Source organism: Cetorhinus maximus, chromosome 5 (genome assembly GCF_964194155.1).
Source record: "Cetorhinus maximus chromosome 5, sCetMax3.hap1.1, whole genome shotgun sequence".
In the NCBI taxonomy this organism is placed as follows: Eukaryota; Metazoa; Chordata; class Chondrichthyes; order Lamniformes; family Cetorhinidae; genus Cetorhinus; species Cetorhinus maximus.
In genome coordinates, this window is record NC_135883.1 from 126,753,127 (window position 1) to 126,780,760 (window position 27,634).

The following is a 27,634-nucleotide window of genomic DNA, read 5'->3' on the forward strand; positions in this document are numbered from 1 at the left end:
AGAAAAGAACTGGACATTGCCGGAGTGAAATCCTTTCCTATTGATGTAAATGATAAGATCAATCATGAGAACACATATGGACATGTGGCTGCAATCAATAATATACCTTTGCCTTTGGGAATCCAACCTCTCTTTAAAAAGTATGTCTCTCTAACATGCTGCTCACATTTGTCTGTAAGGAAGTGGATGAAATGGTTTGATTCTTTAAAATAATGCATCAGTGACTTCCTTTATGTATTTTATAATGTTACTAATGCTCCCAGTAACAACCTAGAATGACCAGATAATGTAAATTTAAGATAATTGTGACATTCACATCCAGTAGCAGTGCAATATCAATGGTAGAATTTGCTGAGAGATGGTTGCAACATATTGCATAGTATGTTGGTAGCTTTCATTATGAAGCACAGTCTCTGCAAACACCTAATTCTGTTGGAGACATAGGGCAGGATTTTTAGGTCGGCGTGTGGCCGCAATCGGCAGGCCCGGGAGCAGCGGGGAAATGTACCACTGCCTGTCATCAGCCCCCGACCGCGATTTCACACTGGCTGGCAAATTAACAGCCAGCCAGCATGAAGCACGCACCAAAATGCTCAGTGCTGCCAGGGTTTGGGCGGGAGGAGGGCGGATGCTGATGTAAGTGTGGGCGCAGGCAAGCACTGAATAAAAGCTCCCTGAAGGCAGGGAGCTACCTCAGGGAGTGAAGACTTCAAAATATTTAAATAAAGATTTTTAAATCCTGAAAAAAATGTCCACGCATCACAGTCGCCTGAACATGTACATGATGAAAATTCTGTCCATACATTTTTTTTTATATTTAATAACAGAAACCTCATTCCACCCTTGAATGAGGCTTCATCAAAAATGCAAAGTCCGTTGGGCAGATTAGCCCATTCGCCAACCGTAAGGTTGGGCAGTCCACGAAAAATCGGGGACAACTGGAACTTTGGCAACTTTAATTGTCTTCATAATTGTCGGCGGGTGCGCTTCCGACACATGCACGCCCACCAACCGAAATATTGCGCAACCGCAGGATGATGTCGGGGCGCTCGCCCGACGTCATCTCAGGTGATTTCACATCCCATTGGGTTGGGCTCGCACCCACACACCAACCTAAAAATTCTGCCCATAGGGATCTTGGTCTGTAGTGGGAGTACAACAGGTGTGTACTATAACATCCCGTGGTGCTTGACTAGCCCAACCGCCCTTCCTTGTTTGTTGTACTCAAAAAAAAATGCAGGGGTACTCACAAAAGGGGAATGAGAAATGGCAGCCCCATAGCACAAAAGGTAAGTAGCAAAACAGTTGTCAGTAGCAAAAAAATAAATTTTAAAATTATAAATGGCTGAGGAACAAGATTTTTAATAATCCTTCAATGAAAGGTATCTAGACCCTTGAAATTCATGTTTGCCTTTACAAAACAATGAAGGTCTGTTTTATAGAGGCATGAGCTGAGCAGCAATGAGCAAAAAATGGGCTGTAACAGCACATCATTACTGTTTCATCTAAATGCACCTGCCAATTTTAAGGTGGACACTGTTGCCAGCATAAAAAAGGTTAACAGAGCACTGGGCACACAAAAAAGTGAATGGGATCCACCATAACAGAAAATACAGACTGGGCTGTCATAGTACAAGATTCTTTGGATTAAAAAAAATTAAAGTCTGACATTTGCATAAATTCTGCAAACAACACCTGCATGGTTATTTTCTGCTGTGACTTGGAATAGCTCTTTATCTAACAACTATCCTCAGCAGCAAGAAACTACTTATTTGTAGACATCTGTTCTGTTTGGGTCATCTGAGACTGTGGAAATACCAGTTAAAACCGCAGTATGCATGCTGACCTACTTTGCAGATTTAATTACAACTGAAATAATTCACAGCATCAATTATAGGCAAAATACTAAACAGCACAATACTCGTATGAGAGAACTGGAACTTTTCACAAGGTACAGTTATGCAATCTCAATGCAATCTCCAGGAATATACCTGAGCATCTGCATGATCCAGAGGCCAAAACGAGCAAATATAAACTGAAAAGATGAAATACATGGACTGACTGAAAATTGTGCATATTTTGTGCACTTTTTTGTTTAAAAAAACTTTACGTATTCTATTATTTATGAATTTTTGAAGTAACTCTATACAGGATGAACTAAAAACATCTCACACATTCTAATCATTACTGTATTGGCTGTCAGAAAAGCAGACAGATACACAGGCGAAGAAATGCAAAACAACAAAAAATGCATTTGTAGGTGCAAACTGACAAATGTCAAATTATGATCAGTATCATTGTTTTTCTTCCTGCATTTCTGATTTTGAAACAAACATTTCACTTTAGTAAGTAACAGATATTTGGACAATAGGGTGAGAAAAGCTGATTTAAAATGTTAAACACAGTAATGCTTCTTACTGAGCAAAGGAGGTGTAAGTACCACAATGGGAAGAGGAGATCATGGAAAGAAATAATGCTCTTCATTAAGATTGTGAGCAGATAAAATACATGGAGAAAAACATTAGCCTAGTTCACAAATGAAGTGATAGCGAGTCTAGAAAGCAGTACAATCTCAGATCAGATAATCCTCTGAAAAACTACATAAACTTTTTATTTTTAAAAATATATTTTGCAACAATCATTGGCTTTATAAAGATAGTTTACCATACCATAAAGCATACCTTGCATATAGTCTCAACATCCCAAGGCAGAATAGTTTTCAAATCAATTACTTCGCATGAGACTCCCAACTTCTCCTGAGCCATGCTGGCCACCTCTCTTAAAATATGAACCTACAAATGAACAAGAGTCAGTTTAAAACATTAGTAAATAAATTTATTTTCAGAGTATTAATGTGAGTCACATAGGCTATTAGGAAGAAGAAAAATAAGCTTGTTGTATTTAATTTTCCCTGAGTATTAAATATAACAGGCTTATTTTTCTTCTCCCTGTCTTCCTCTTATTTGATTCTCTTCCTTGCTTCCTCTATATTTCAGTTCTCTCGTAAAAGCCAACTGTGGGAATTGCATGCATTTTTTCATGTGATCTTCAGCTGGAGCCAGAGCCTATGAAGTTAGGAACTTATCACCATTTGGAACAGGAGAAAAATAACTGCAAAACTATAGAAGTTAAATTTCTAATTCTGCTTTGGATGCTAGAATTGTGAACCCTATAAAAATGACTGTTCTTGTTAGGAAAAGATGAGCACAAGGTACCCTTGTGAGAACGAAATCCTGAAGTTGGGAGAAGAAAATCTCACTCTACGTGACCCCATCAAATCCAGAAGAGTTGGCAGGTTTGCAGTTGACTGAATATATCAAGTAGAGCCATTTTGTGAATTCCATTTTTCTGCATGGAATTAGGTTCTGCAATCCTTCTTAAGGGATACGACAGTAGAAAACCTAAACTGAAGCAAAGCACCTGACTCAATCTAATCCAGTGTTTGCAATAACAGTTTTTTCCTGTATCAAATACAAATATGAAGAGCTTCTCCAGTTTCCCTCAGCAACATAAATTTTGGAGAACTCCAACTGTACTAATGTGATATTTCTACTTCCCATACAACAGAAGCATCTTGCTCATTTTAAATATGTAACTATGCTGATTGATGTTACGTTTTAATACTGGTACTGCTGATAACTTTTCAAAGATTAATCAATGCACACGTAGGCGTGGAGGGATTGAACATTACAGCTTCCATTTTTTTTACTTCAACAACCTATCTAACAAGATGGATTTTGCAATCCCATATTGCACTGGCTTGCAAAATACAAGAAGTTAAACAAGGCATACAGTGCATAACATATTCCTACCCCCAACTGGAAATGTCAGTTCAAGAAAACATTTTCTGAACTAGGGGAAAAGGGTAGGCTGCCTCTATTCCCGGCTGAACCCGAGGGATTATACTGCCCCAGAAAATAAACATGGGTTCACCTTAACAATAACTCAGACGCTCAGGAGGTCTTCTCCTCCGGTGTGGGTTACGGCTGACGTCTGGTGCTTTTACAGAGTAGTGTTCATTGGAGGCTGATGACAACTTAGGACTTGTAGCAGAATATGAATTTGTGACTAATACAGGTAAAAGTGAGACATCAACTTCAGACAAGCTAGACTGAGGTGGCGAGACTGGAGTCAACATTCCTTGACTTGGAGACTGCTCACTGGAAGTGGTGTGATCAGGCTCTTCCATAAGGGGTGTATATCCTTAGATGGTGCTTGACTTGACAACAATTGGTCAACACGTCTGCGCCAGGGGAGATCATTCATAGTTTGGATGCATACGAAACAGGTCCTGTCCTGTCTGAGCAATCACAGTATCAGGAACCCATTTAGCTCTGGTAGCATCATTGCGAACTATAACTTCTTGTCCAGAACAGAAAATTCTTGGCTTTGGTCTTTGTGTTCTACTCTTCACTTGGTCGCGCTGTTAATCTTGCGCAACTTGTTGTGCTTTTGCTGGTTTCAGCAGATCAAAGCAAGTGCGCAGTTGCCATCCCATTAGTAGGAATGCTGGATTTGTTTTAGTCGTAGCATGTGGCGTGTTTCAGTATGTCAACAGAAGTATGTCGAAACGCTTTTAAATGAAGAAATGTCCTTGTCCCGATCTTAAAGCATGTTTCATGGTTTGAACAAATCTCTCTGCTAAGCCACTGGCGGGTGGATGGTTGGTATGGTGCTGAGGTGATGTGATGAATTCCGTTACTTCTCAAACTCCTGCGAGGCAAATGGAGATCCATTGTCGGTCACAAGTTGTTCTGGTAACCCGTAATGACTGAACATTTCTCTTAACCCTTGAATTATACTCTCAGCAGTAGTAGAGGACATCACTGAAACTTCTGGATATTTGGATTGTGCATCCACAATCACCTTGAGCATTGTTTCTTGAAATGGACCAGTGAAATCGACGTGGATGCGCTGCCAAGGTTTTCCGGCCAATCTCATGGGTGGAGGGATGTCAATTGAGGTACATTTCTCACACTCTGACATGAAGAACAAGATCTTGCCTTGTTTTCAATGTCATAGTCCAGGCCAGGCCACCAAAAGTGGCTTCTGGCAATCTCTTTCATGCGAACTATTTCACAGTGTCCAGAATGCAGTTGGTCTAACACTGGTTTCCTCAATGTTGGTGGAATAATAACTCGCATGCCCCAAAACAAGCAACCTGAAGTGATTGATAACTCCATTCTCCTGGAAAAGTAAAGTTGAAGGTCAGCTGAGACTTGGAAGTTCGGGAAGAGTTGCCATGCATCACAAGGTCCATGCCTTTGGACAACGTTGGGTCAGCTGAAGCAGCCTTCTTGATTTGGACTGAAGTGATGGGTGTGTTCTCCACGTGTGCAAAGGCGATGTCTTTCTGAGCAGTGTCCACATGGCTGATTGGTAGGGGCAACCTCGAAAAACCATCCATATTGCCATGCAAAATAGATTTTCCACATTTGATGTCATGTGTGAGAGCACTCAACATTAATGCTCAACGCTGCATCCTGCTTGCAAAAAAGGGATGCTTGTGTGTAGACCGAATATTGAGGTGAGTGGTCCATGATCAGTCAGCAGCGTGAATTTCCATCCAAACAGGTATTGGTGAAATTTCCAAATTCTGAAAATTATTCCCAGTGCTTCGCATTCGGTTTGAGCATATTGGCTCTCTGCTTTGCTTAAAGTCCATGAAGCGAATGTTATGGGCCTCTCCACACCTGAGGGCATTATGTGTGAAATAACGGCCCCAACTCCATAAAGCGATGCATCACATGCAAGTTGTAGAGGTAAGGAGGGGTCCAGGTGCATCAGAACCTCGGAATCTATCAACACAGCTCTAACCTTCTTGAACGCAACAAGGCTTCTGTCCAGGCTTTGTTGTGACACAGAAGTTCATGCAGGGCCAGCAAAAGGTCCTCAATATGAGGAAGTGGATATTGTTCAGCACACAACATGGAGTTAACAGTAACCTTGAAATCACCACACATGCATATGGAACCTTCTTTCTTGAGCACTGGAACGATGGGTGTTGCCCATTCGCTATGAGTGGCAGGTGCCAAGACTCCTATCTTGACCAGACACTTCAGGTCAGCCTCAACTTTTAGTCGTATAGCATAAGGCACAGTTCTGGCCTTCAGAAATTTTGGTTGCGAGTCAGCTTTGAAATTCAATTTTATAGTAATTCCCTTCATGCTTCCCAAATCTCCTTCGAAAACAACAGCATGTGTGTAAGGAGAATATATATTTAGAACAGCTGTCAGACCAGTTTCTTCTTTTGAAATATTGTGTACTTCTGCCCAGTTTAACCAGGTCTTCTCAAGCCATGACCATCTAACTAAAGCTGGGTCGTTGCCTTTCACCACAAACAGTAGTAGCTGAGCAATCTATCCATTTAGTTCTACTTTAACTTCCGTTCGGCCCATCATAGGTACAGATTCCCCCCTATATGCTTTCAGAACGATTTTTGCAGGCGTCAAGGGAAGGTGTTTAAGCTTCTCCTTAACACAGCATCTGGGGCCATATAAACTGCTGCTCCTGTATACAGTTCCAAAGTATTGGTTGCCCCCCCCACCCCAGCAGCGGTGTTACCCAGTAGTCCTGTGAGCCACCTGCCATTGACAAGATGTGGAGGAGCCCTTCTTCTTTGGACTCGGTGTCACTCTGGTCCTTGCTGTATGACATGCAGGTTTTTCTTTTTGTTACGCCAGACTGTAGATTTCTTTTCCTCTGGTTTGCTATACTGATTCACTGCTAAATTTTTGTTTTTACAGACATGCTCAATGTATCCCTACTTGCCACACTGACAGCATTCATGGTCTCTGCACCAACATTCAGATGGATGGTGACCAGGTTTTCCACAATGGTGACACTCTTGGCTGCTTGCTATCTTGTGTGCATGCCCAGCTGTCACATTATGCACTCAAATTGATGCATTCAGCTGCTGTGCCTCTTATGCAGCCAGCTCCATGGAAACTGCAATCTCTAAGGCTTTCTGCAAAGTGAGGTTAGCCTCTGTCAGAAGGCGTTTCTGCATTGCTTCACTACTAAGGCCACAGAACAACCTGTTACAGAAGGTAAAAGCAAATGCTGGGCCAGCATTTATTGCCCATCCCTAGTTGCCCTTGAGAAGGTGGTGGTGAGCTGTTCCTTGAACCGCTGCAGTCCATGTGGTGTAGGTACACCCACACTGCTGTTAGGAAGGGAGTTCCAGAATTTTGACCCAGCAACAGTGAAGGAGCGATGATATATTTCCAAGTCAGGTTGGTGAGTGATTTGGAGGGGAACTTCCAGGTGGTGGTGTTCCCATCTATCTGCTGTCCTTGTCCTTCCAGGTGGTAGTGGTCATGGGTTTGGAAGGTGCTGTCTAAGGAGCCTTGGTGGATTCTTGCAGTGCATCTTGTAGATGGTGCATACTGCTGCTACTGTGCGCAGGTGGTGGAGGGAGTGAATGTTTGTGGATGTGGTGCCAATCAAGCGGACTGCTTTGTCCTGGACAGTGTCCAGCTTCTTCAGTTCTGTAGGAGCTGCACTCATCCAGACAAGTGGGGAGTATTCTATCACATTGCTGACTTGTGCCTTGTAGCCTTGTAGATGGTGGACAGGCTTTGGAGAGTCAGGAGGTGAGTTACTTGTTGCAGGATTCCTAGCCTCTGACCTGCTTTTGTAGCCACAGTATTTATATGGCTAGTCCAGTTCAGCTTCTGGTCAATGGTAACCCCCAGGAAGTTGACAGTGGGGGACTCAGTGCTGGTAATGCCATTGAACATCAAGGGGGGATGGCTGGATTCTCTCTTGTTGGAGATGGTCATTGCCTGGGAGAGGGGATAGGATTCGGGGATAAGATCCATGGTCATGACAGTCATACGGCTTAAACTCCTAAATTGAAAACAATGTTCCAGCCAACTGAGTCACCAAGGCCTTTATTACTTTTGTTCATTTAAAGTAAGTCACATACGTTATTAATCTCAGTTACAGATCATGGCACATTGTTACTGCATTTCAGTATCATTTGCCATAGTTTTCAACCTCAACTTCCCTAAATCAAATTTACTTTTCTTCACCTCTGCCCCATCTCTCCTCACCTACTGCCAAAACACTAATCCACATTTTATCACTATATAGTCAGATTTCATGAATGCCTTCGTTGCCAGCATCCCACTTTTAACCGTGCACTATGGTCATAAACTGTATCATGCAGAATACCACAGCTTGTGAACACACATGCCCTATCACCTACAATCACAACTTCCACCACCTACAAATGCCTCACAGACTCAATTTTTAAGATTCTTGCCCCAGCTTCAAATACCTCCACAACCTTGCATGCTCCACCAACTTCCATAATCTTATCCAATTATGTCCTGCGCATCCATCAGCCATCCAACACTGCTGTACTTTTCATTCCTCACTTCACTTCATCCCACCATTGCTAGCTGCTACTTCAGTCACCTTATCCCACCCTCAAACTCTTTTTGCATCACTGCCTTACCAGCTCCCTCCATGCCTTTAAATACCACCTTTAGCACCTCCACTTTGATAGCAATTTTCTCCTTTCTTCGCTCCCCTGGCCTCTCCTAAGTGTCCATGTGTTATCCACTGCCCAATAAGACACTCTGTGATGTCTCTATGTACATAATAAGTACCACAGAAACGTCAGTAATTGTTGTTCTAGTAATGGGGCCTTTTGCAGTGTTACCAAAAAAAATTGGTTCCTTTAGTTTATTGAAAAAAAAACTAAGAACTAAAAAGTCTGTCACAGTCTTCTACAATTCATTTAATCCTACTTCAAAGCATTTGATAATACAGAAAATTATTTTTGCAGCTGAATTATGAAGTGCAAATTACGTTTAGTACTTAAAATATAACGTGTGTGACTTTTGTTCATGAAACGTTTTCCAACAGATCACACTTTCAGTATAGACATTAGGTTAATAGATTATCAGTAATCAGAAATCAGTCTTTAAATTTGCATATTATGCTAATCTTGATGTCATACAACACTCAAATAATTAAAAGCAAATATCAAGAAGCATACTAAAAGAAACATGAAAGAGTTTGGATTAACTGTAATGTAGCTGATTAGCTAAGCACATTTAATGACTAAGGTCAAAGAGACTAAAGTCAAAGAGTTAAAGTCAAAGAGACTAGACAAATATCAGTCAACATAATAGCTTTTTTAACTGTTACGCATCCATACATAGGGTCTAATGCATTCTCATTCCCTTTCTGGGTGCATTAGTTGAATCAACCTTTCATCCCCCCAACTGAGAACAGTTTATGAATCAAACATTCCAAGGAATATCATCTGGAAGAAGCAACTAAGATGACTTCCTATTCTCATTAATAGTAAGCACAGTACTTCCCAATCTACTAGACTTCCAGTATTTCAGACGGGAAATGAGGAAAGCAGAGAGAAACTTGAAATTATCATGCACTGCTTCAAATGTTCTTTGAAGAAATATATCTGACTCTCGGGCCAAGTTCTGCTCTCAAACTTCTGTAAAATACTGGTGTCAGCAGGTACCAAGGACATTACAATGTCACAATACTCATTTAGATCCAAGGACTGTGGACAGAATTTTCATATTTCTTCCAAAGTTATTCTGACATATGTTAACCACTCCCTGCCTGTTTACACAAAATAAGCCTCCAACATTGCTGCACTGGCTGCCCTAACCACAACTCAGCTTCAAGCGGGGCTTCCCATTATCTCACATCAGTGCTCCAACTGACAGAAATTGGTCGTTAGAAGTTGTCAGAGCTGTTCTAAGAAGTCTGTCCCTTGATGTACCAGTCCAAAACACAAGGTTTGATTTCGAACCAATAAATGGCTTTATTCGACAGCAATGGAGATGATTAGAGTCACACTGTTCAAACAGCAAACCTTATCTCTGGTAAGATAAAACAATTAACACACTGTGCTATCCAACTTTAGTTGGGCTACCTGGCTTTACTTAAATGGGGATTAATCCTCTAAGTCTGTCCTGCAACCCAGGGCACAGCCTCATCTGCCTGCAACACATTGTCTTTTCAATCTTCTCACAACATTTTGCTGCTTAAATGCTTCTGTTCTTTTCTCAAACAAAGTGAGCATTGACACAACCATGTCAGTCAATGATGGGGTGGGATTTACAACGGGGCAGCAAACAATGTCTACACCAAACAGAATCTATCTAACAGTCTCTACTGACTAAAACAAACAGTACCTCATGACTAAATCTATAGCAAAGTCTCCACGTTATCCACGTTATTTCTGCAACAAAATGCAGTGGGGAGGATGGTTACATAGTACAAAATTGGAAGTGTGCATTCTCCAGGTGTGATTGACAGTGGTACTATCCATCATTTTCATTCTGACCTGGGCTTGTCATGTCATTATATGTTGTAATTTTTAAAAACTGCTCACTGTGTCAAAAATCCAGTCCCTCTCATAGTCCAACAAAGGTGAAATGCTTTTCCAACACGATGGTGAAAGGCATCTTACCCAGCCAAATCACTTACTGTTCAGGATCTAGGAGACCCAACATCTCAGTTTAACAACAAAAAGCTACTGCGGATGCTGGAAATCCAAAACAAAAACAGAATTTTTACAGCCTTCCGGGCTGAATATTGAATTCAACAACTTTAGATCTTAAACTCCCCCTACCCCCCATCCCCACCCCGTTTCTTCCCCCTCCTTTTTGTTTTTTTTTTCAATAATTTATATAGATTTTTCTTTTCCCACCCATTTCCATTATTTTTAAATCTACAACTAATACCTTGTCAGTCTTTCCACCCCACCCCCACTAGAGCTGTACCTTGAGTGTCCTGCCATCCATTCTTAATTAGCACTTTTCTTAGATAATATCACCACCTTCAACACCTCTTTGATCCTTTTGTCTGTGACATCTTTTGATTATCTGCTCCTATCACTGCTTGCTTGTCCCTACAACCACCCCACCCTCAACTTCTGTCCCCCCGCCCCCCACCTTAAACCAGCTTATATTTCACCCCTCTCCTAACTATACTTCAGTTCTGTTGAAGGGTCATGTGGACTCGAAACGTCGACTCTTTTCTTCTCTACCGATGCTGCCAGACCTGCTGAGTTTTTCCAGGTAATTCTGTTTTTATCTCAGTTTAACCATCTTTGATCATGTTTCTGTTTGAATCCTATAAGAATGCATAGTGCTTGTAAAAGCCACACCATTAAAAGTAATGGTGAAAAAGGGCCAACAAATCCAGGCACAATAGTCATTAACAGCATCCTTTGTACCTAAAATCATGGCACATTAACCATCCCTGATCTCTACACAGCATTCAACATGGAAAACTACTGCATTCTCCTCCGCAATCTATGCGTTACTCCTCTGGGGGTCAATTATATCTGGTTCCACACCTGTTGCATTAAGAGCCAGCACCTGGGAAACATTATTCACACAGTGTCAGTAGTCGTCAGTATGCTGAGGATGTCCAGTTTCCCCTTCCTGCTCTCTGACTAACCTTAAAAGGTACCTCAAATTTTCATTTGTGCATTTGCTCTACTTTGCTAATTCTCTTTCTCCTTCACGTGTTCACAAATTGGCACTCGGCAATTTTTACTAAAATTTTAGAGGCACAATATAAATATTGTTGTATTTTAATTGCAAGAAAGGCTCAGTGGAAAATGGAAAGTACAATTCTATGGATTCAAAAACAAACATCTGGGAAAGTAATTAGGCATTTGGAGCAATGATTATGCAGTGGCTAAATATTCCGATATAATATAGTTTGACCCATAAGCGTGAACATGATGAACTGTAGAGTTGCACAACAGAAACTGAAATTTTGAGAACCTAAGTTATAAAGGCAAGCGGTAATAGGATATGGGTGTCACCACCCACCTCCTCCTAAACATGCATATGAACATACAAATTAGGAGGAGCAAGTCACTCGGCCGCTCGAGCTTGCTCCACGATTCAATAGGATCATGCTGATCTGAATGTAACCTCAACCCCACATTCCTGCCTACCCCCAATAACTTTTCACCCCCTTGTTTATCAAGAATCTATACAGCGCTGCCTTAAAAATATTCAAAGAGTCTGCTTCCACCGCCTTTTGAGGAAGAGTGTTCCAAAGACTTGCAACCGTCAGAGAAAAAATTTCTCCTCATCTCTGTCTTAAATAAGCAGCCCTTATTTTTAAGCAGTGACCCCTAGTTCTAGATTCTCCCACAAAAGGAAACATCCTCTCCACATCCACCCTGTCAAGATCCCTCAGGATCTTAAAGGTTTCAATTAAGTCACCTCTTACTCTTCCATATTCCAGTGGAATCAAGCCTAACCTGTCCAGCTTTTCCTCATAAGGCAACCCGCCCATTCCTGGTATTAATCTAGTAAATCTCTCTGAACTGTTTCTCACGCATTTACACCTTTTTTTAAATGAGAATAGTATTGTACACAATACCCCAGATATGGTCTCACCAATGCCCTTTACAACTGAAGCATAACCTCCCTACTTTGGTAGTCAATTCTTCTCACAATAAATTATAACATTCTATTAGCTTCCTAATTAACTGTTGTACCTGCATACTAACCTTTTGTGATTCATGCACCAGGATACTCAGGTCCGTCTGAATCTCAGAATTCTGCAATTTCTCACCATTTAGAAAATAAGCTTCTTTTTTATTCTTCCTGCCAAAATGAACAATTTCACATTTGTCCACATTACACTCCATTTGCCAGATCTTTGCCCATTAATTTAATCTATGTCACTTTGTAGCCTCTTACATCATCTTGACAATTTACTTTTCTCCCCGTCTTTGTGTCATCAGCAAATTTAGCGACCATTCCTTCGGTCCCCTCATCCAAGTCATTTACATAAATTGGAAAAAGTTGAGGTCCCAGCACTGATCCCTGTGACACACCACTTGTCACATCTTGTCAACCAGAAAAAGATCCATTTGTGCCTATTCTCTGATTCCTATTAGCTAGCCAATCTTCTATCCATGCCACTATGCTAACCCCTACACCATGAGCTTTTATGTCTGCAATAAGCTTTGATGTGGCACTTTAGCAAACGCCTTCTGGAAATCTAAGTACAGTACATCCACCGGTTCCCCTTTATCCACAGCAAATGTGACTCCTTCAAAGAACTCCAATAAATTGGTTAATTTCCCTTTTACAAAGCCATGTTGGCTCTGCCTGATTTGCCTTGAATTTTTCGAAGTGCCCTGCTATAACATCTTTAATAATAACTTCTAACATTTTCCCCATGATAGATGTTAGGCTAACTGGCCTATAGTTTCTTTCAGTTTCCCTCCCTTTTTGAATAAAGGAGTTATATTTGCTATTTTCCAATCCAATGGAATCTTTCCTGAATCTAGAGAACTTTGGAAAATTAAAACCTGTGCATCAACTATCTCACTGGCCACTTCTTTCAAGACCATAGGATGAAGTCCATCCAGACCTGGGGATCTGTCAGCCCACAGCCCCAAAGATTTGCTCAATACCACTTCCCTAATGACTGCAATTTTCCCAAGTTCCTCCCTATCCATTTCCTGATTTACAGCTGTTTCCCAGATATTACTGATGTCCTTCATAGTGAAGGCTGAAGCAAAATACCCATTTAATTCATCCGTCATCTCCCTACTTTCCATTATCAGTTCCCCGGATGCACTCTCTAGAGGACCAACGCTCACTTTGTCAACTCTTTTCTTATTTAAATATCTACAGAACCTCTTACTATCCCTCTTTATATTACTAGCTAGCTTTATTTCATACTCTAATTTTTCCCCCCTCATTAATCTTTTTGTCATTCTTTGCTGTTCTTTACATTCTTTCCAATCTTCTGACCTGCCACCTGTCTTTGCGTAATTATATGCTTTTTCTTTAAGTTTTATACTGTCTTTAACTGTTATAGTTAACCAAGGCTCCTTGGATTTTTTTCTCATTGGAATGTATATATTCTGTGCATTCTGAAATATCCAATTAAGTGTCTGCCACTGAGCTTCTATTGACATCTCAATCAAAATGAATGTAAAATTCAATCAAATTATGAATGCTACTCCATAGGGGTGCCTTCACGAGGAGGAAATCAATTAATCCTATCTCGTTGTTCAATACCAGGTCCAGTATAGCCTACTCTCTGGTTGGCTCCAGAACATGCTGTTCTAAGAAACTATCCTTAAAAACATTCGATGAACTCCTATCTATGCTACCTCTGCCCATCTGATTTTTCTACTCTATATTCAGATTAAAATCCTCCATGATTATTGCTGTACCTTTCTGGAAAGCTCTCATTATCTCTTCTTTTATAATCTGTCCTATTGTGTACTTGCAATTAGGAGGCCTGAACACCAGTCCCACAAGTAACCTCTTGCTTTTATCATTCCTCATCTCAACCCAAACCGCTTCTGCATCCTGGTTTTCTGAGCTTGGGTCATCCCTCTCTAACGTGCTAATACCATCATTAATCAACTGAGCCACGCTTCCACCTTTTCCTAACTTCCTGTCCTTCCTAAATGTCACATACCCTTCAATATTCAGGTCCCAATCTATGTCATCCTGTAGCCATGCCCTCTGTAATGGCTATCAGATCATACTTGTTTATTTCTATTTGCGCTATCATTTCATGTTTTGTTTTGAATGCTACGTGTGTTCGGATACAGAGCCTTTAGTTTTGTCCTTTTATTACTTTTGTAGTGTCTAGCCTTATCTGCTGATTCACTCTTAGAGTTCTACTCTCTGATCCTTCCTGCCACCGTCTGTTTATCATTTCCCATATTAATACCTGTCTCTCTTGCCTTGTTTCTACTCTATGGTTTACCACATCTCCCTAGATTTGATCCCTTGCCTCCATTTTTCAGTTTAAAACCCTCTCTACTTCCCTAGTCAGGAACTCGCAAGGGCACCAGCCCCAACACGGTTCAGAGGTAGACCGTCCCAAAGGTACAGATCCCACTTTCCCCAATACTAGCGCCAGTGCCCCACAAACCAGAACCCACTTTTCCCACACCAGTCTTTGAACCATGCATTCATTTCTCTAATCTTATTTGTCCTATGCCAATTTGCACATGGCTCAGGTAATAACACAGAAATTATCTTTGAGGTTCTGCTTCTTAATTTGGAGCCTAGCTTGTCATACAGATTATGCAGAGCCTCCTTTCTCATGTTACCTATGTCGTTGGTACCTACATGGACCACGACCACTGGATCCTTTCCCTCCCACTGCAAGTTCCTCTCCAGCCCTGAGCAGGTGTCCCAAACCCTGGCACCAGGCAGGCAACAAAGCCCTCTGGACTCTCGCTCTTTGCCACAGAGAACTGTGTGAACCCCTGTCATGAAGCTATTAATGTATATAATATTATTGGAAAATATTTTTCTTTTAAAATAGAGGTTTCGTCTGTGTGTGTGTCTTAGCTGGATTAAAACCAGCTAGTCTGGGTGCTTTGATGTGTACTGGTTTTGAGATATACGAGAGGTAGAGTGCATTGGCATTTTTTGAATAGAGCATTCAAGAAGTGGGGTGAAATATGGCACCTAGATAGCAGAGACCAAGCAATATTATTAATAAAATTGGTACTATGAAAGGGGTTTTATTGTTGGAAGAGGTGGAGTTCAAAGGGGCTGGTGATACAATGAGAATTTACATTCAATGAGATGTGCTGGATATAACCGATTGCAATTTTGTGTGTGCAGTGCAGGGGCAATGTAAGATCAAAGTAGCTGTAAGCCTACAACTGCCTCCACAGGAACCAAAGTGAGAGGAACTTAATTTTGAATATGAAGGTGAAAAGGCTTTGCCTGTTGTCTGGTTAAGTCTATGGGTGCTGTTGCCTTAATGGAAATTAGTTTGGGAATTTGTTAAAAGTTATGATAGTAAGTAACTTGTAGCCATGTATATGTGCTTAATGTGTTGTAACTTAATAAAATATTTCATTTAGTTTAATATAAAGCCTCTCGAGAACTGGTGGTCTGATTCCTGAATTTAGAGTTGCATCTCAAACATACCACTTAAAATATAGGTTATGGCAGTTGTTTAAAGTTTCCCTCTGGAATTTTTAAATAACTCAGCTTTACCAACTGCTGGATCATAACAATTGGGAGCTCTTGCCAGGATAAAAATATTTCTAATTCCTTGATTGGTTTGGAATTGGTGAATCTTAAGGTTACGAGTGCAAGAAGTACTTTGAATTCAGGAGCTGCTGAGGTATTTTAGAAGTGGTGAGACTGCAAGATGATTTTGGTAATTGCTAAGACTTGTCTGGGAGTAGAAGAGATAACTCTGATTGGATTGGAGAAAATAACCAAAAGTAAGTTAACAGAGTTGGCAGATAAGTTAAAATTGGAGTTACCTGTGGGTGCTAGGAAATAAGATATAATTGAAAGTATAGCACAGTATCTACAGCTGGAAGGCTTCAGCTGCAAATGAAAAAAGCTTGAATTAGATGCAAAGGATAGAGTAATGGCTTTTAAAAGGGAATTAGAAATTGTGAAGATAGAGGAGGAGGAAAGAGGAGAGAGAAAGAGAATTCCAACTGAAAATGTCGGCAATTAAAAAAAGAGATGCCAGTAGGTTAGGAAGGATTTATCTCGAGAGTAAAACCCAGTGGAGAGATGTTTAAATTTGTACAAGATCTTCCAAAGTTTGAGGAAAATGATATTGAAGCATTCTCAATTTCATTTGAGAAGCTAGCTAAACAGATGAAACGGCCACAGGAAAACTGGACGTTATTATTAGTCTAAGTTGTTAGGTAGGGCGCTTGAGGTATATGCTTCGCTATCGGAAAAAATGTCAGTGAATTATGATGTGGTGAAAAAGACTATTTTGAGTGCATATGCATTGGTTCCTTAAGTATACAGGCAGAAATTTAGGAAAATGAAAAAACAGCCTGGGCAAACATATTGAGTTTGAAAGAGTAAAACAAAGTAATTTTGACCAGTGAATACGGGTGTTAAAAATAGAAACAACCTATGCAGCTCTTAGGGAGGTAATTCTTTTGAAGAATTTAAAGATTCAATCCCTTCAATAGTGAGAACGCATGTAGAGGAACAGAGGGTTGATTCTGTAAGACAAGCAGCAGAGATAGCTGGTGATGATGAGTTAGTTCATAGAGCCAAACCTTTTTTCATCACCCTTTCAAATTGGAAAAGGACAAAAAGTGGGAAGGTGAAAAGGAGGTAGGTAATCAGGGAAGAGGAGTAGGTTGAAGTCCCTAGGAAGTTTTTTCTCAAAATAAAAAGGAAGGTGCTGAAGGTAGAAGTGATATTTGAAAATTGCAGTGTTTTCATTGTAACAAAGTGGGGCACACGAAGTCAGTGTGTTGGAGATTGCAGGAAAAATCTGTTGGAATTATTGGGGTATAGCAAAGCTCTGGAAGTAAAAGTGCTGTGGGTTCTGAGGTTCAGGCATAGAAGAAACCAGTGGTTTGTGTACAAGTGAAATAGGGAGAATCTGTGAAAGGTAAAGAAGTGGGAATGTGTTCACAGTTTACTCAAGAGAATTCTGAAGAGCAGGTTGCAGAAATGTTTAAAGGCTTTGTACGTGAAGGGAAAGTCTTTCCATGTGTACAGGGTGGATAGGTAAAGATATTAAAATTTTAAGAGATGCAGGGGCTAGTCAATCCTTAATGTTGCGGGATAGTGATATTTGCTGTTCAAAGGAAGTATTGCAGGAAAAGGTAATAATAAGCGGGGTTCATGGAGATGCTAAATCTTTTCCGTTGTGGAATGTGAATTTAAAGAGTAAATGGAAGAATGATGAAGTTATATTTGAAGTGGTGGAAAAATTGCCCATTGCAGGGGTTCATTTTTTCTGGGTAATCATATAGCTGGATCGCAAATGTGGGTGATGCCTGTGGTAGTTGAGCAGCCTGTAGAAGTGTTTTCAACAGAGGTGTTACAGAAGGAACATCCTGGATTGTTTCCTGATTGTGCTGTAACGAGGTCATTGGCTTATAGGGAAGAACAAGACAAACAAGATAAGCAGGCAGTTCAAAGACAAGAAAAAGGTGTTGAAATCCAATTAGCTGGCACTGTTTTTGATAACATTCTTCAGGAGGAAGGGATATAGGACAGTTCAGCTGAAGTGTTTAACTCAAAGAGGTTAGTGGAATTACAGAAAAATGATTTGCAATTAAAACAGTTATATCAGAAAGCTTATTCAGAAACAGAAGCAAAATGTAGTGCAGTATGTTATTACCTTAAGGAAAATGGAGGTCGGATCATGTCTCAGCAAATGAAAGCAGGAGGGAGGTGCATCAGATTGTTATCCATTAGGGTATGGAAATGAGGTTCTGAGGATTGCTCATGAAATTCCAAAGGGGGAACATTTAGGAATTAGGAAAAGATACAGAAGTATTTTTTTGGCCAGGATTGCATAGGGATGTAGTCAAATTCTGTAGGACCTGTTATACATGTCAAATAACAGGAAAACCGCAAGCAGTGATTAAGCCAGCGCCTTTAATCCCAATACCAGCATTTTAAGAACCTTTTACCAGGGTCATAATTGATTGTGTAGGACCCATTTCTAAGGTTAAAAGTGGAAATCAGTATTTACTGACACTAATGGGTGTGTCTACCAGGTTTCCTGAAGCGATACCTTTAAGGAATATTACAACTAAGAAGATTGTGGAGGAGTTAATTAAATTTTTGTTAACAAGATATGATTTACCTAAAGAAATACAATCAGGTCAGGGGTCAAATTTCATGTCACAGCTGTTTAAGGAAGTAATGAAGAGTTTGGGGATAAAACAGTTTAAGTCAACAGCTTATCATCCGGAGTCACAAGGACCTTTGGAAAGATGGCATCAAACTTTAAAAACTATGATAAGAGCATACCGTCAGGATTATGCACAGGATTGGGATACAGGAATTCCATTTTTGTTATTTGCTGTTAGAGATGCTCCTAATCATTGATTGGTTTTAGCCCTTTTGAACGAGTTTATGATCATGAGGTAAGGGGACCACTGAAATTGATTCATGAGAAACTGGTGGATCAAAATTCAGAAACTACTCTCCTGGATTACTGTCAAATTTCAGGGAAAGATTGAACAGAGCATGTGAGTTGGCTGGAGAACATTTAAAGACATCACTGCAAATGGTGAAAGTGAAAGCAGATAAGAAAGCTAAGACTCGCAGTTTTGTTTCTGGGGAGAAAATACTAGTTTTGTTACCAGTACTAGGTGATTCATTAAATGAAAGATGTAGTGGGCCTTACAGGATTGAAAAGAAGTTGAGTGAAGCAAATTATTTAATAAATACTCCAGGTAGAAGAAAGAAGCAGAGGGTGTGTCATGTAAATATGCTTAAAAAGTGCTTTGAGAGGGAAGAGGAACAAAGAGAGGTATTAATGATGGTGGATGATGAGAAAGAGATAGAGATGCAGGACTCTGAAATTGATTTTCCCCTAATCAAATTGGATAATGAGGGGGTGCTTGAAAATTTTAATGAAATATTGAGTTACCTTCCAAACAAGTATCAAAGCAATTTGGAAAAGGTATTGCAGTCACACAAACCTATTTGTGGAAATAAGCTGGGAACGACACATTTAGCTTTACATGATGTATGTATAGAAATATCATCTTCAATAAGGCAACAACCTTATAGATTAAATCCGACAAAGTTATCACAAGTACAAAAAGAAACTGATTTCATGCCTCAAAATTATATCATTGAGTGTAGTTGCAGTAATTGGAGTTCGCCTATTGTACTGTTACCAAAACCGATGGAACACAAAGACCGTGTGTGAACCATCGAAAGGTGAATGCGGTGACAAAAATGAATTCATATCCTATACCACGGTTGGAAGATTTCATTGAGAAAGTGGAACAATCTAAATTTATTACAAAGGTTGACTTGCTAAAAGGATATTGGCAGATACCGCTGTCAGAGAGAGCAAAGGAGATATCAGTTTTTGTAATGCCAAGTGGATTATATCAGTTTAAAGTCATGCCATTTGGTATGAAGAATGTACCTGCAATGTTTCAAAGACTGACGAACAAAGTAATTGCAGGTCTAAGCAATTGTGCCGTTTGTATTGATGATCTAATCGCTTTCAGTCAGACGTGGGAGAAGCACTTACAGCATCTGGAAGAATTATTTACTCAATGACAAGAAGCTAATTTGGTGATGAACATGGCTAAAAGTGAATTTGCAAAAGCGCAAGTTACGTATATAGTCTATACCGTTGGACATGGTAAGGTGGTTCGGATGCGAAAGTCAAGGCTATCATGGATTTCCCAGTGCCTACAACAAAATGAGAAATTTTGAGATTTCTGGGCATGAGTGCATTTTACTGGAAATTTGTACCAAATTTTAGCCAAGTTGCTCGACTGACTGAACTATTAAAAAACAAGAAATTTCAATGGACACTGGAATGTCAGAAGTCATTCAATAATTTGAAAACTGTATGAGCTATAACACCAGTGTTGGCAGTATCCAATTATGCCAAGCAATTGAAGTTGGCTGTTAACGTAAGCAATATAGGCATTGGGGCTGCACTGTTACAAGATGATGACACCGGAATTGAAAAACCAATAGGGTATTTTCACGTACAAAAGATATTCAACAATCGAAAAAGAGACTGAGTTTGGTGTTAGCATTGCAGCATTTTGAAATTTATGTCGCAAACAATTCATCAGAAACAATTGTTTACACAGAACATAATCCTTTGAAGTTTTTGGACAAATTTTGAGACAAAACTGCAAGGCTTTTCAGGTGGAGTCTTTTATTACAACCATTTAATCTATGGATTATGCGTATTGCTGGAAGAGAAAGTCTGTTTGCAGTTGCACTATCAAGAGTTTAAAGCTTAAAGGAAAATGGGACATTTTAAAATAAAACCCAGACACTGAACTGGAGTGATTTCTGTTGATGCCAAGGACTTGTGTTAATGCATGCATCTGATAATGTAATAGTGTAATAAGTATAGGAGATAGTGTGAGATGGGTTATTAAAATGAAGTCTTTTAGAATTATGATGGTTCATTTTTCGACAGGCAGTGGGATGTCATGAAGCTATTAATGTATATAATATTATTGGAAAATATTTTCCTTTTAAAAAAGAGGTTTCGTCTGTGGGTGTGTCTTCATTGGATTAAAGCCAGCTAGTCTGGGTGCTTTGATGTGTACTAGTTTTGAGATGTAAGAGAGGTAGAGGGCATTGGCATTTTTTAAATAGGGCACTCAAGAAGTGGGGTGAAATCTGGCACCTAGATAGCAGAAACCAAGCGATATGTTTATATGACTAATAAAATTGGTACTATGGAAAGGGTTTTATTGTTAGAAGAGGTGGAGTTCAAAGAGGCTGGTGATACAATGAGAATTTACATTCAATGAGATGTGCTGGATATGACCAATAGCAATTTTGTGTGTGCAGCGCAGGGGCAATGTAAGATCAAAGTAGCTGCAAGCCTACAACTGTCTCCACAGGAACCTCATTTTGAATTCGTAAGCGGAAAATGCTTTGCTTGGTGCCTGGTTAAGTCTATAGGTGCTGTTGCCTTAATGGAGATTGCTTTGGGAATTTGTTAAAAGTTATTACAGTAGTAATTTGTAGCCATGTATATGTGTTTAATGTGTTGTATCTGAATAAAATGTTTCATTTAGTTTAATATAAAATGTCTCGAGAACTGGTGGTCTGATTCCTGAATTTAGAGTTGCATCTCAAACGTACCACTAAAATTTAGGTTATGGCAGTTGTTTAAAGTTTCCATCTGGAATTTTTAAATAACTCAGCTTTACCAACTGCTCAGTCATAACAATCCCCCTTACTATACTGTCTCCTACTACCACTACATTCCTTTTTGCTCCCCCCACTTCGATGGTTTCCTGTACCACGGTGCCAAGGTCAGTTTGCTCATTCACTCTGCAGCCCCTGCTCTCATCCAAACAAGCTGAGAGAACCTCAAACCTATTGGACAACTGCAGAGGCTCACACTCCTGCCCTCTAGGTCCCCTTACCTGCCTCACTCGCACCCTCCTGTTCCTGGCTGCTGACCAAATCAGAAGACCCTATCCTAAGTGGTGTGACTGCCTCCTGGTACAAAGCATCCAGGTAACTTTCCCCTCCCGGATATGTTGCAGAGTCTGCAGCCCAGCCTCCAGCTCAATGACTCTGAGCCTAAGTTCCTCAAGCCATAAGCACTTACTGCGGACGTGTTTGCCCTGGATCACAATGTTACCCAGGAGTCCCACATGCTGCAGCCTTGACATATCACCTGTCCTGCCATGCTTAATATGTTTTAAATAATTACTTAATTATGTTAATCATTTATTTAATGTTGTTTCCTTATATATTTGATTAACGTTACCACCAAATTGTGTACTATTTTAAACCTCAGGGTTAGAATATAACTTACCACTTACCAGATACTCACTAAACAGCTAGCTCCTTTCTCTGCATAACATTAAGGAATACAGAACAGTAGCAATGAATCCTTCAATTTCTATCCTTAAAATTTCACAGAAGTTCTGAGGAAATAATGTATTCTTCTGTGACACTTCTTGGAAATGTAAAGTGGAAATACCATTACATAGGACAAACATTTATCAAATATTAAATATTTGATCAAATACTGTAACCATTGCAACTAAAATATAAAAGAAATACAAATTAATTTCAAAACTAAGGACTAAATAGTTAAATAGTCTGGTCAGTGCAAGAACAAAAACAAATACATTTTTAAGTGCTTAAGCAAGCAGATTCAGATGGAGAATGGAAAACAGATAAAAAGATGCCAAAATGGTAGCCTGGGACAAAAAATGAACTTCAGAAAAGAAAAAATTATTTGGTAAGTTTGTAGCAGGAAACGTATTAAACTCGTGAGGCACAATTAAGAGTGGAGGATATGAGTCGGGGAGCAACAGGATAGTTGGGCTACTAAACATTTTGTCAACAATTTTTTTTGCTACAGAAAACATTGCTAGAATTGAACTGAGGGAGTAGAAGAATGTAACCTAGTTCACAAAGAAATCAAAGGTCAGTAGTAAAATGTTCAACAGAAAAACAAAACTTGACTATCCATAAAACAACAGTATCACAACAGAAAACAAGAAAGAAAAATAGGCATTCCCATGGCATTTCTTTTTACAACTCAGAAAATGACATCTATAAATAATTCCAATCTTTTAAGTGAGGCAATGGCGCAATCCTGGAATTCTTTATATTGCAGCCTACCATAAAGCAAAATTAATGTTGATCTGATCTAAGGAAAGTACAATCATTTGAAGCCAACTTGGATTTAGGAAGTGAGGTTGTGTCCAATTCAGAGTCACAGAATTTTTACAGCACCGGAGGTTATTCAGCCCATCGTGTCTACACCAGTTCTCCAAATGAACAATTCACTTAGTGCCATTCCCCCACCTTCTCCCCATAACCTTGCAGATTCCTTTTCAGATAACAGTCAAATTTCCTTTTGAATGCTTCGATTGAACCTGCCTTCATTACAGCCTCAGGCAGTGCATTCCAGATCTTAACCCCACACTGTATGAAAAACTTGTTTCTGATATCATTTTTTGCTTCTTTTGCAAATTACTTTAAATCTGTGACCACACGTTCTTGATCCTTTCATGAGTGGGAACAGTTTCTCTCTATCTACCCTGTCTAGACCTCATGATTTTGAATACCTCTATCAAATCTCCTCTGAGCCTCTTCTTCTCCAAAGAAAACACTCCCAACTTCCCCATTCTATTTGCATAACTGAAGTTCCTCATCCCTGGAACCATTCTCGTGAATCTTTTCTACATTGGCTCCAATGCCTTCATATCTTTCCTAAAGTGTGGCACTCAGACCTCTTCAAAGAACTCCAGCAAGTTAGTTAAAAACTATTTTCCCTTAAGAAATCCATGCTGGCTTTCTTTAATTAACTCGCATTTGCCGATGTGGCTGGTAATATTGCCCTGGATTATTGTTTCTAAACTAAACTGTTTTGGCTTTTTGATGCTGTGGCAATTAACGTGTGACAGTAGATATATAAACATCTGGTCTTCCAGAAAAAGTTTGATAAGGTAATTCACAAGAGTCTTCTGAATAAAGCAAGGCTCATAGGAGCCAACGTTAAGTTACAAATTCATGAAATGGCAAGGCAAGAATAAGTAGAAATCAATCTTCAATGTAATTTATTAATTGGGTAGCAGTAATATTAGGAACAGATCATTCCTTGATCCTGAAACTACTGCTGTTCATGTTAAATAATGACTTTCCGATGAGTATTGTAAACAGATTACATACATTTGCAAATTACATCAATTTGTGTAGGAAAGGAGAATTTTCTAATTTGGATATAGTTCAAAGACATCTACAGAGACTTAGTCACTGGGTAAATAAAAGGTAGGAGAGATTTGACACTGAGATTTGTAGTGTTCTGCATACCAATGCTATAACATTAGCAATTTAGTTGAACATTGAAAAAGAATAGCTTCTTAAACATGTTAAATCCAGGTGTGATGTTGAGTAATATGAAATATTATGACACCGTACGACAGTGATGGCCAAGATGATAGCGTTTTAGTGTATGAGCTATTGCACAAATCCAAGTACTTGCAAAGGATACCATCAGTTTATAAAATATTCATTAAATGACAATTAAAAAAGGGCATTAAAGAGCACAACACAAAAGAGCAGCAGGAATGATTCATATTCTTATATCACTGAACAATGGAAAGGTCAATAGAAACTCCATCTGTCAAGAACATTGCACATAGTAACTGCAATGATACTTTCAGAAAATACAGTACAGGAAGTAGCAGTGAAATGGTCTTTAACTACCCGCTGAGGTACTTACAGTTCAGACGGCAGCAGTAAAAAAAATCATGTCAAAGGATGTCCCTATCTTAACAGCTGTCTCTGTTCAACAGCCATACTGTCAACACAAAAGCATTCCAGCTCTAGGAAATTTCGATATCCGAGTAAGTCCACTAGAGACTTTGTCAATGCCTTTCAGAATCATCACAACCCTTAACTTCCTAGCCACTGGCTCCTTCCAGTCTGCTACAGGGGACATCTCCCTCATAACACAGTCTGCATTTTTTAGCTGTTTTAAGCTATTTATCAATGCCCTGCTCGCTAAGACTCACCATTCCTCATTCTATACTAAGAAATCATGATCCATCCATCCATTATGATTAAAAGTTCTTACTTTCATTAATATCTTTTGTCTTGGCATGTCTTCAACAGCATCTTGAACAGGCTAGTGGAATCCTCAAGCAAAGCAAAGTTGGCTTTGAGAGTCAGAGACAAATCATGTGACTGTAGCTCGCCAAATGGGCAATGCCAATTTAATTCTCAATCCCACTCACACTATGTCCTCTCTGTCTTGGCCTCCTAATACTGTTTCAATTAAGTAAGCACAAGGAACAACACCTCATCTTCCTACTAGACGCTTTACAACTTTCTGGCCTTAACAGAGATTAACAACTGCAAGCCTTGAGCACCGTTCCATTTTCTTTCAGACATCATTCCCGGGTCATGCCAGCCTTCTCATCTGTCATATTTCCCATGCTTCCCTGCTCTGCTACTTTGGTGTAATCGTTTACACCCAGTTTGGACGCATCTTCTGTTTCTATACTTGCCTCTTTGTCACCTCATTTTGCTTTGCGCCATCACTTTAGTCCTTAATTTACTCCCACCATCCACACAATCATCGATCCCTTCTTTTGTCCTTTTTCTACCCTTTTTCCCCCGGCTTTGTAATTGTTTAAAAGCCATTAATCTCAAACATCATTCAGTTCTGATGAAAATCATCAACCTGAAACATTAACTCTGTTTCTCTCTGCTATTAGAATGTTTCAAAAGCTTTTAACCTTTATATTCTATTTCCTACAATTTGTATTCCTAAATGCATTAAGTATATACTGTTAAAAAATGTTGATTCACATAACTTGCAGCATATTTTTATCCTTCTGTCATAAAATACTTTCACTTATTTCCTATTCTTTATTTCAACTTACTCAATTTTGATTGCCTCACTTTAGCGTTTGTGTAACAGATATAGAGTGAAATGGAACCGAAGCACAAAAGGCTTCCAAAATAACAGGCACAGAATGAAGGAGACACTTAGAGAAAAAATAAATAGCAAAAAAGACACACACAAAAGAGGAGATGGTTTATCCTGAAATAAAGCTCAAGATTAACCATTTCTATTCCATGTGTATTTCACAGGCTTCTAAATTGCCTTCTGATCACCTTCTTTAAGGACCGAATATTCATGTATTTTTGGACTTTCCCTGAGAATTTAGTCCTCCAACACACATGAAATCAGATTCTTTGTCCTTTTTTGTATTACCTTAAGGCTTTGATGTGTCTGGTGTGCTTCAATGGCCAGAAAAGACCACAGTATTCAAGGTGTTGCCTAACCAGAGAATGCCTAAAGTCCCATACTCTGTGGATTTAGTAATACATCTCAGTATATTGCTTTCTTTGTTGTTTACTGCTCTACAATAAATTGACAGGATTAAGTCTTCTATCACTCCAGATGTCTGTCTCTTTCAAAGATAGTTCTCCACCATTTATTACGTATGTGTTTTATTTTTCCTTCTGGACTGTAATAATTTTACAATTACCTGTACTGACATCCATCCACTATTAGTAAATTTTCCACAGTGTTGTCCAGTCAGTTGATGAATACAAGTTTTATTTTAGACACAAGGTGGCAATGGAATTGGGAGGCATCAAAAGTTCTCTCCAAAAATCCAACTAGTGAATAAGGTCTGCATGCTATATATATCTTAACTGCTGACAAAGCAAAATTGAATGAAAATGTTGACGTAACAATTTATAATGGTAAACATCGACAGCAAAGTGCGACCAAACTAAGCAACAAGAAGAAGAAAGACTTGTGTACAGGAACTGCATGCCATATATACATTTTTAAATAATACACAAGATTGTTCCACAGACATGCAACTTGTGTCTAGATTTTTTCTGTAATTTATTGGCTGCTTCATCAGGCTCAACTTTCCTCCAAACACTAGAGGCCACTGTACCGATCCCATGGATATTCCACTCAGTAGATCTCCACCTGACTAGTACCTGCTACTTTCTTTCAACCAGTTCTATCTCCATCTGCAAGTTCTAAATCAGATCCCTCTGCTTAACGTTTGCGTAACAGCTTTTCATATGGGACTTTTCATTTTATGAAAGCTCAAGCACACAATGTGCAACATGTACATTCCTCAAACAAGTTGGTCAGAGATTCTCAGTGCTAGTCAAGGATGGGGAACAAGTAAGCTTTATTAACAATCAGATTTATTGAATTACAAACATAGTTTTCTTAAACATACAATGAACAACCCATACTGTGACACACACTAGAATATTTAACTTGGAAAGACAATTTTACACTGCTTAGTGTTTTTTTAGTTCTTTTGCCCTGGTAATATAAATGTCACCTTACTTTACATAGCATCTCCATTTCTGCTTTTCAAAACCACTAATTCTTAAAAGATATGATTTTATATTACACACAATAGACAAAGCGTCTTGCTTCAATAAATAAAATATACAAATACCAACCTGAGTTCCCCAGGCAACAAGTGTTACATCATTTCCCTCCTGCAGGACCTCTGCTTGCGAAAGAGGGATTTGATAGGCTTCTACAGGAACTTGCTCCACTAAGCAAATGCAATGCAATAAAAACACAAAACGTATTAGTTTGTATACCATAATAAAAACAGAAAATGCCACAAATACTCAGCACATCAAAG

At 39.4% G+C, this 27,634-nt stretch overlaps 1 protein-coding gene across 3 annotated transcripts in view; it reads right to left on the reverse strand.

Moving 5' to 3' along the window:
* bckdhb (branched chain keto acid dehydrogenase E1 subunit beta) overlaps nucleotides 1-27,634 on the reverse strand; it is a 370,867-nt gene that overhangs the window by 240,294 nt on the left and 102,939 nt on the right. For all 3 annotated transcript variants that reach the window (XR_013576645.1, XM_078542455.1, XM_078542456.1), the window contains 2 exons: nucleotides 27,444-27,541; nucleotides 2,682-2,792 (listed from right to left, as the gene is read on the reverse strand). Coding sequence is in view for 2 of the 3 variants with exons in the window: in XM_078542455.1 (XP_078398581.1) it covers nucleotides 2,682-2,792; nucleotides 27,444-27,541 (209 nt within the window). In the remaining variant the exon portion in view is untranslated. The remainder of the gene's footprint in view (nucleotides 1-2,681; nucleotides 2,793-27,443; nucleotides 27,542-27,634) is intronic.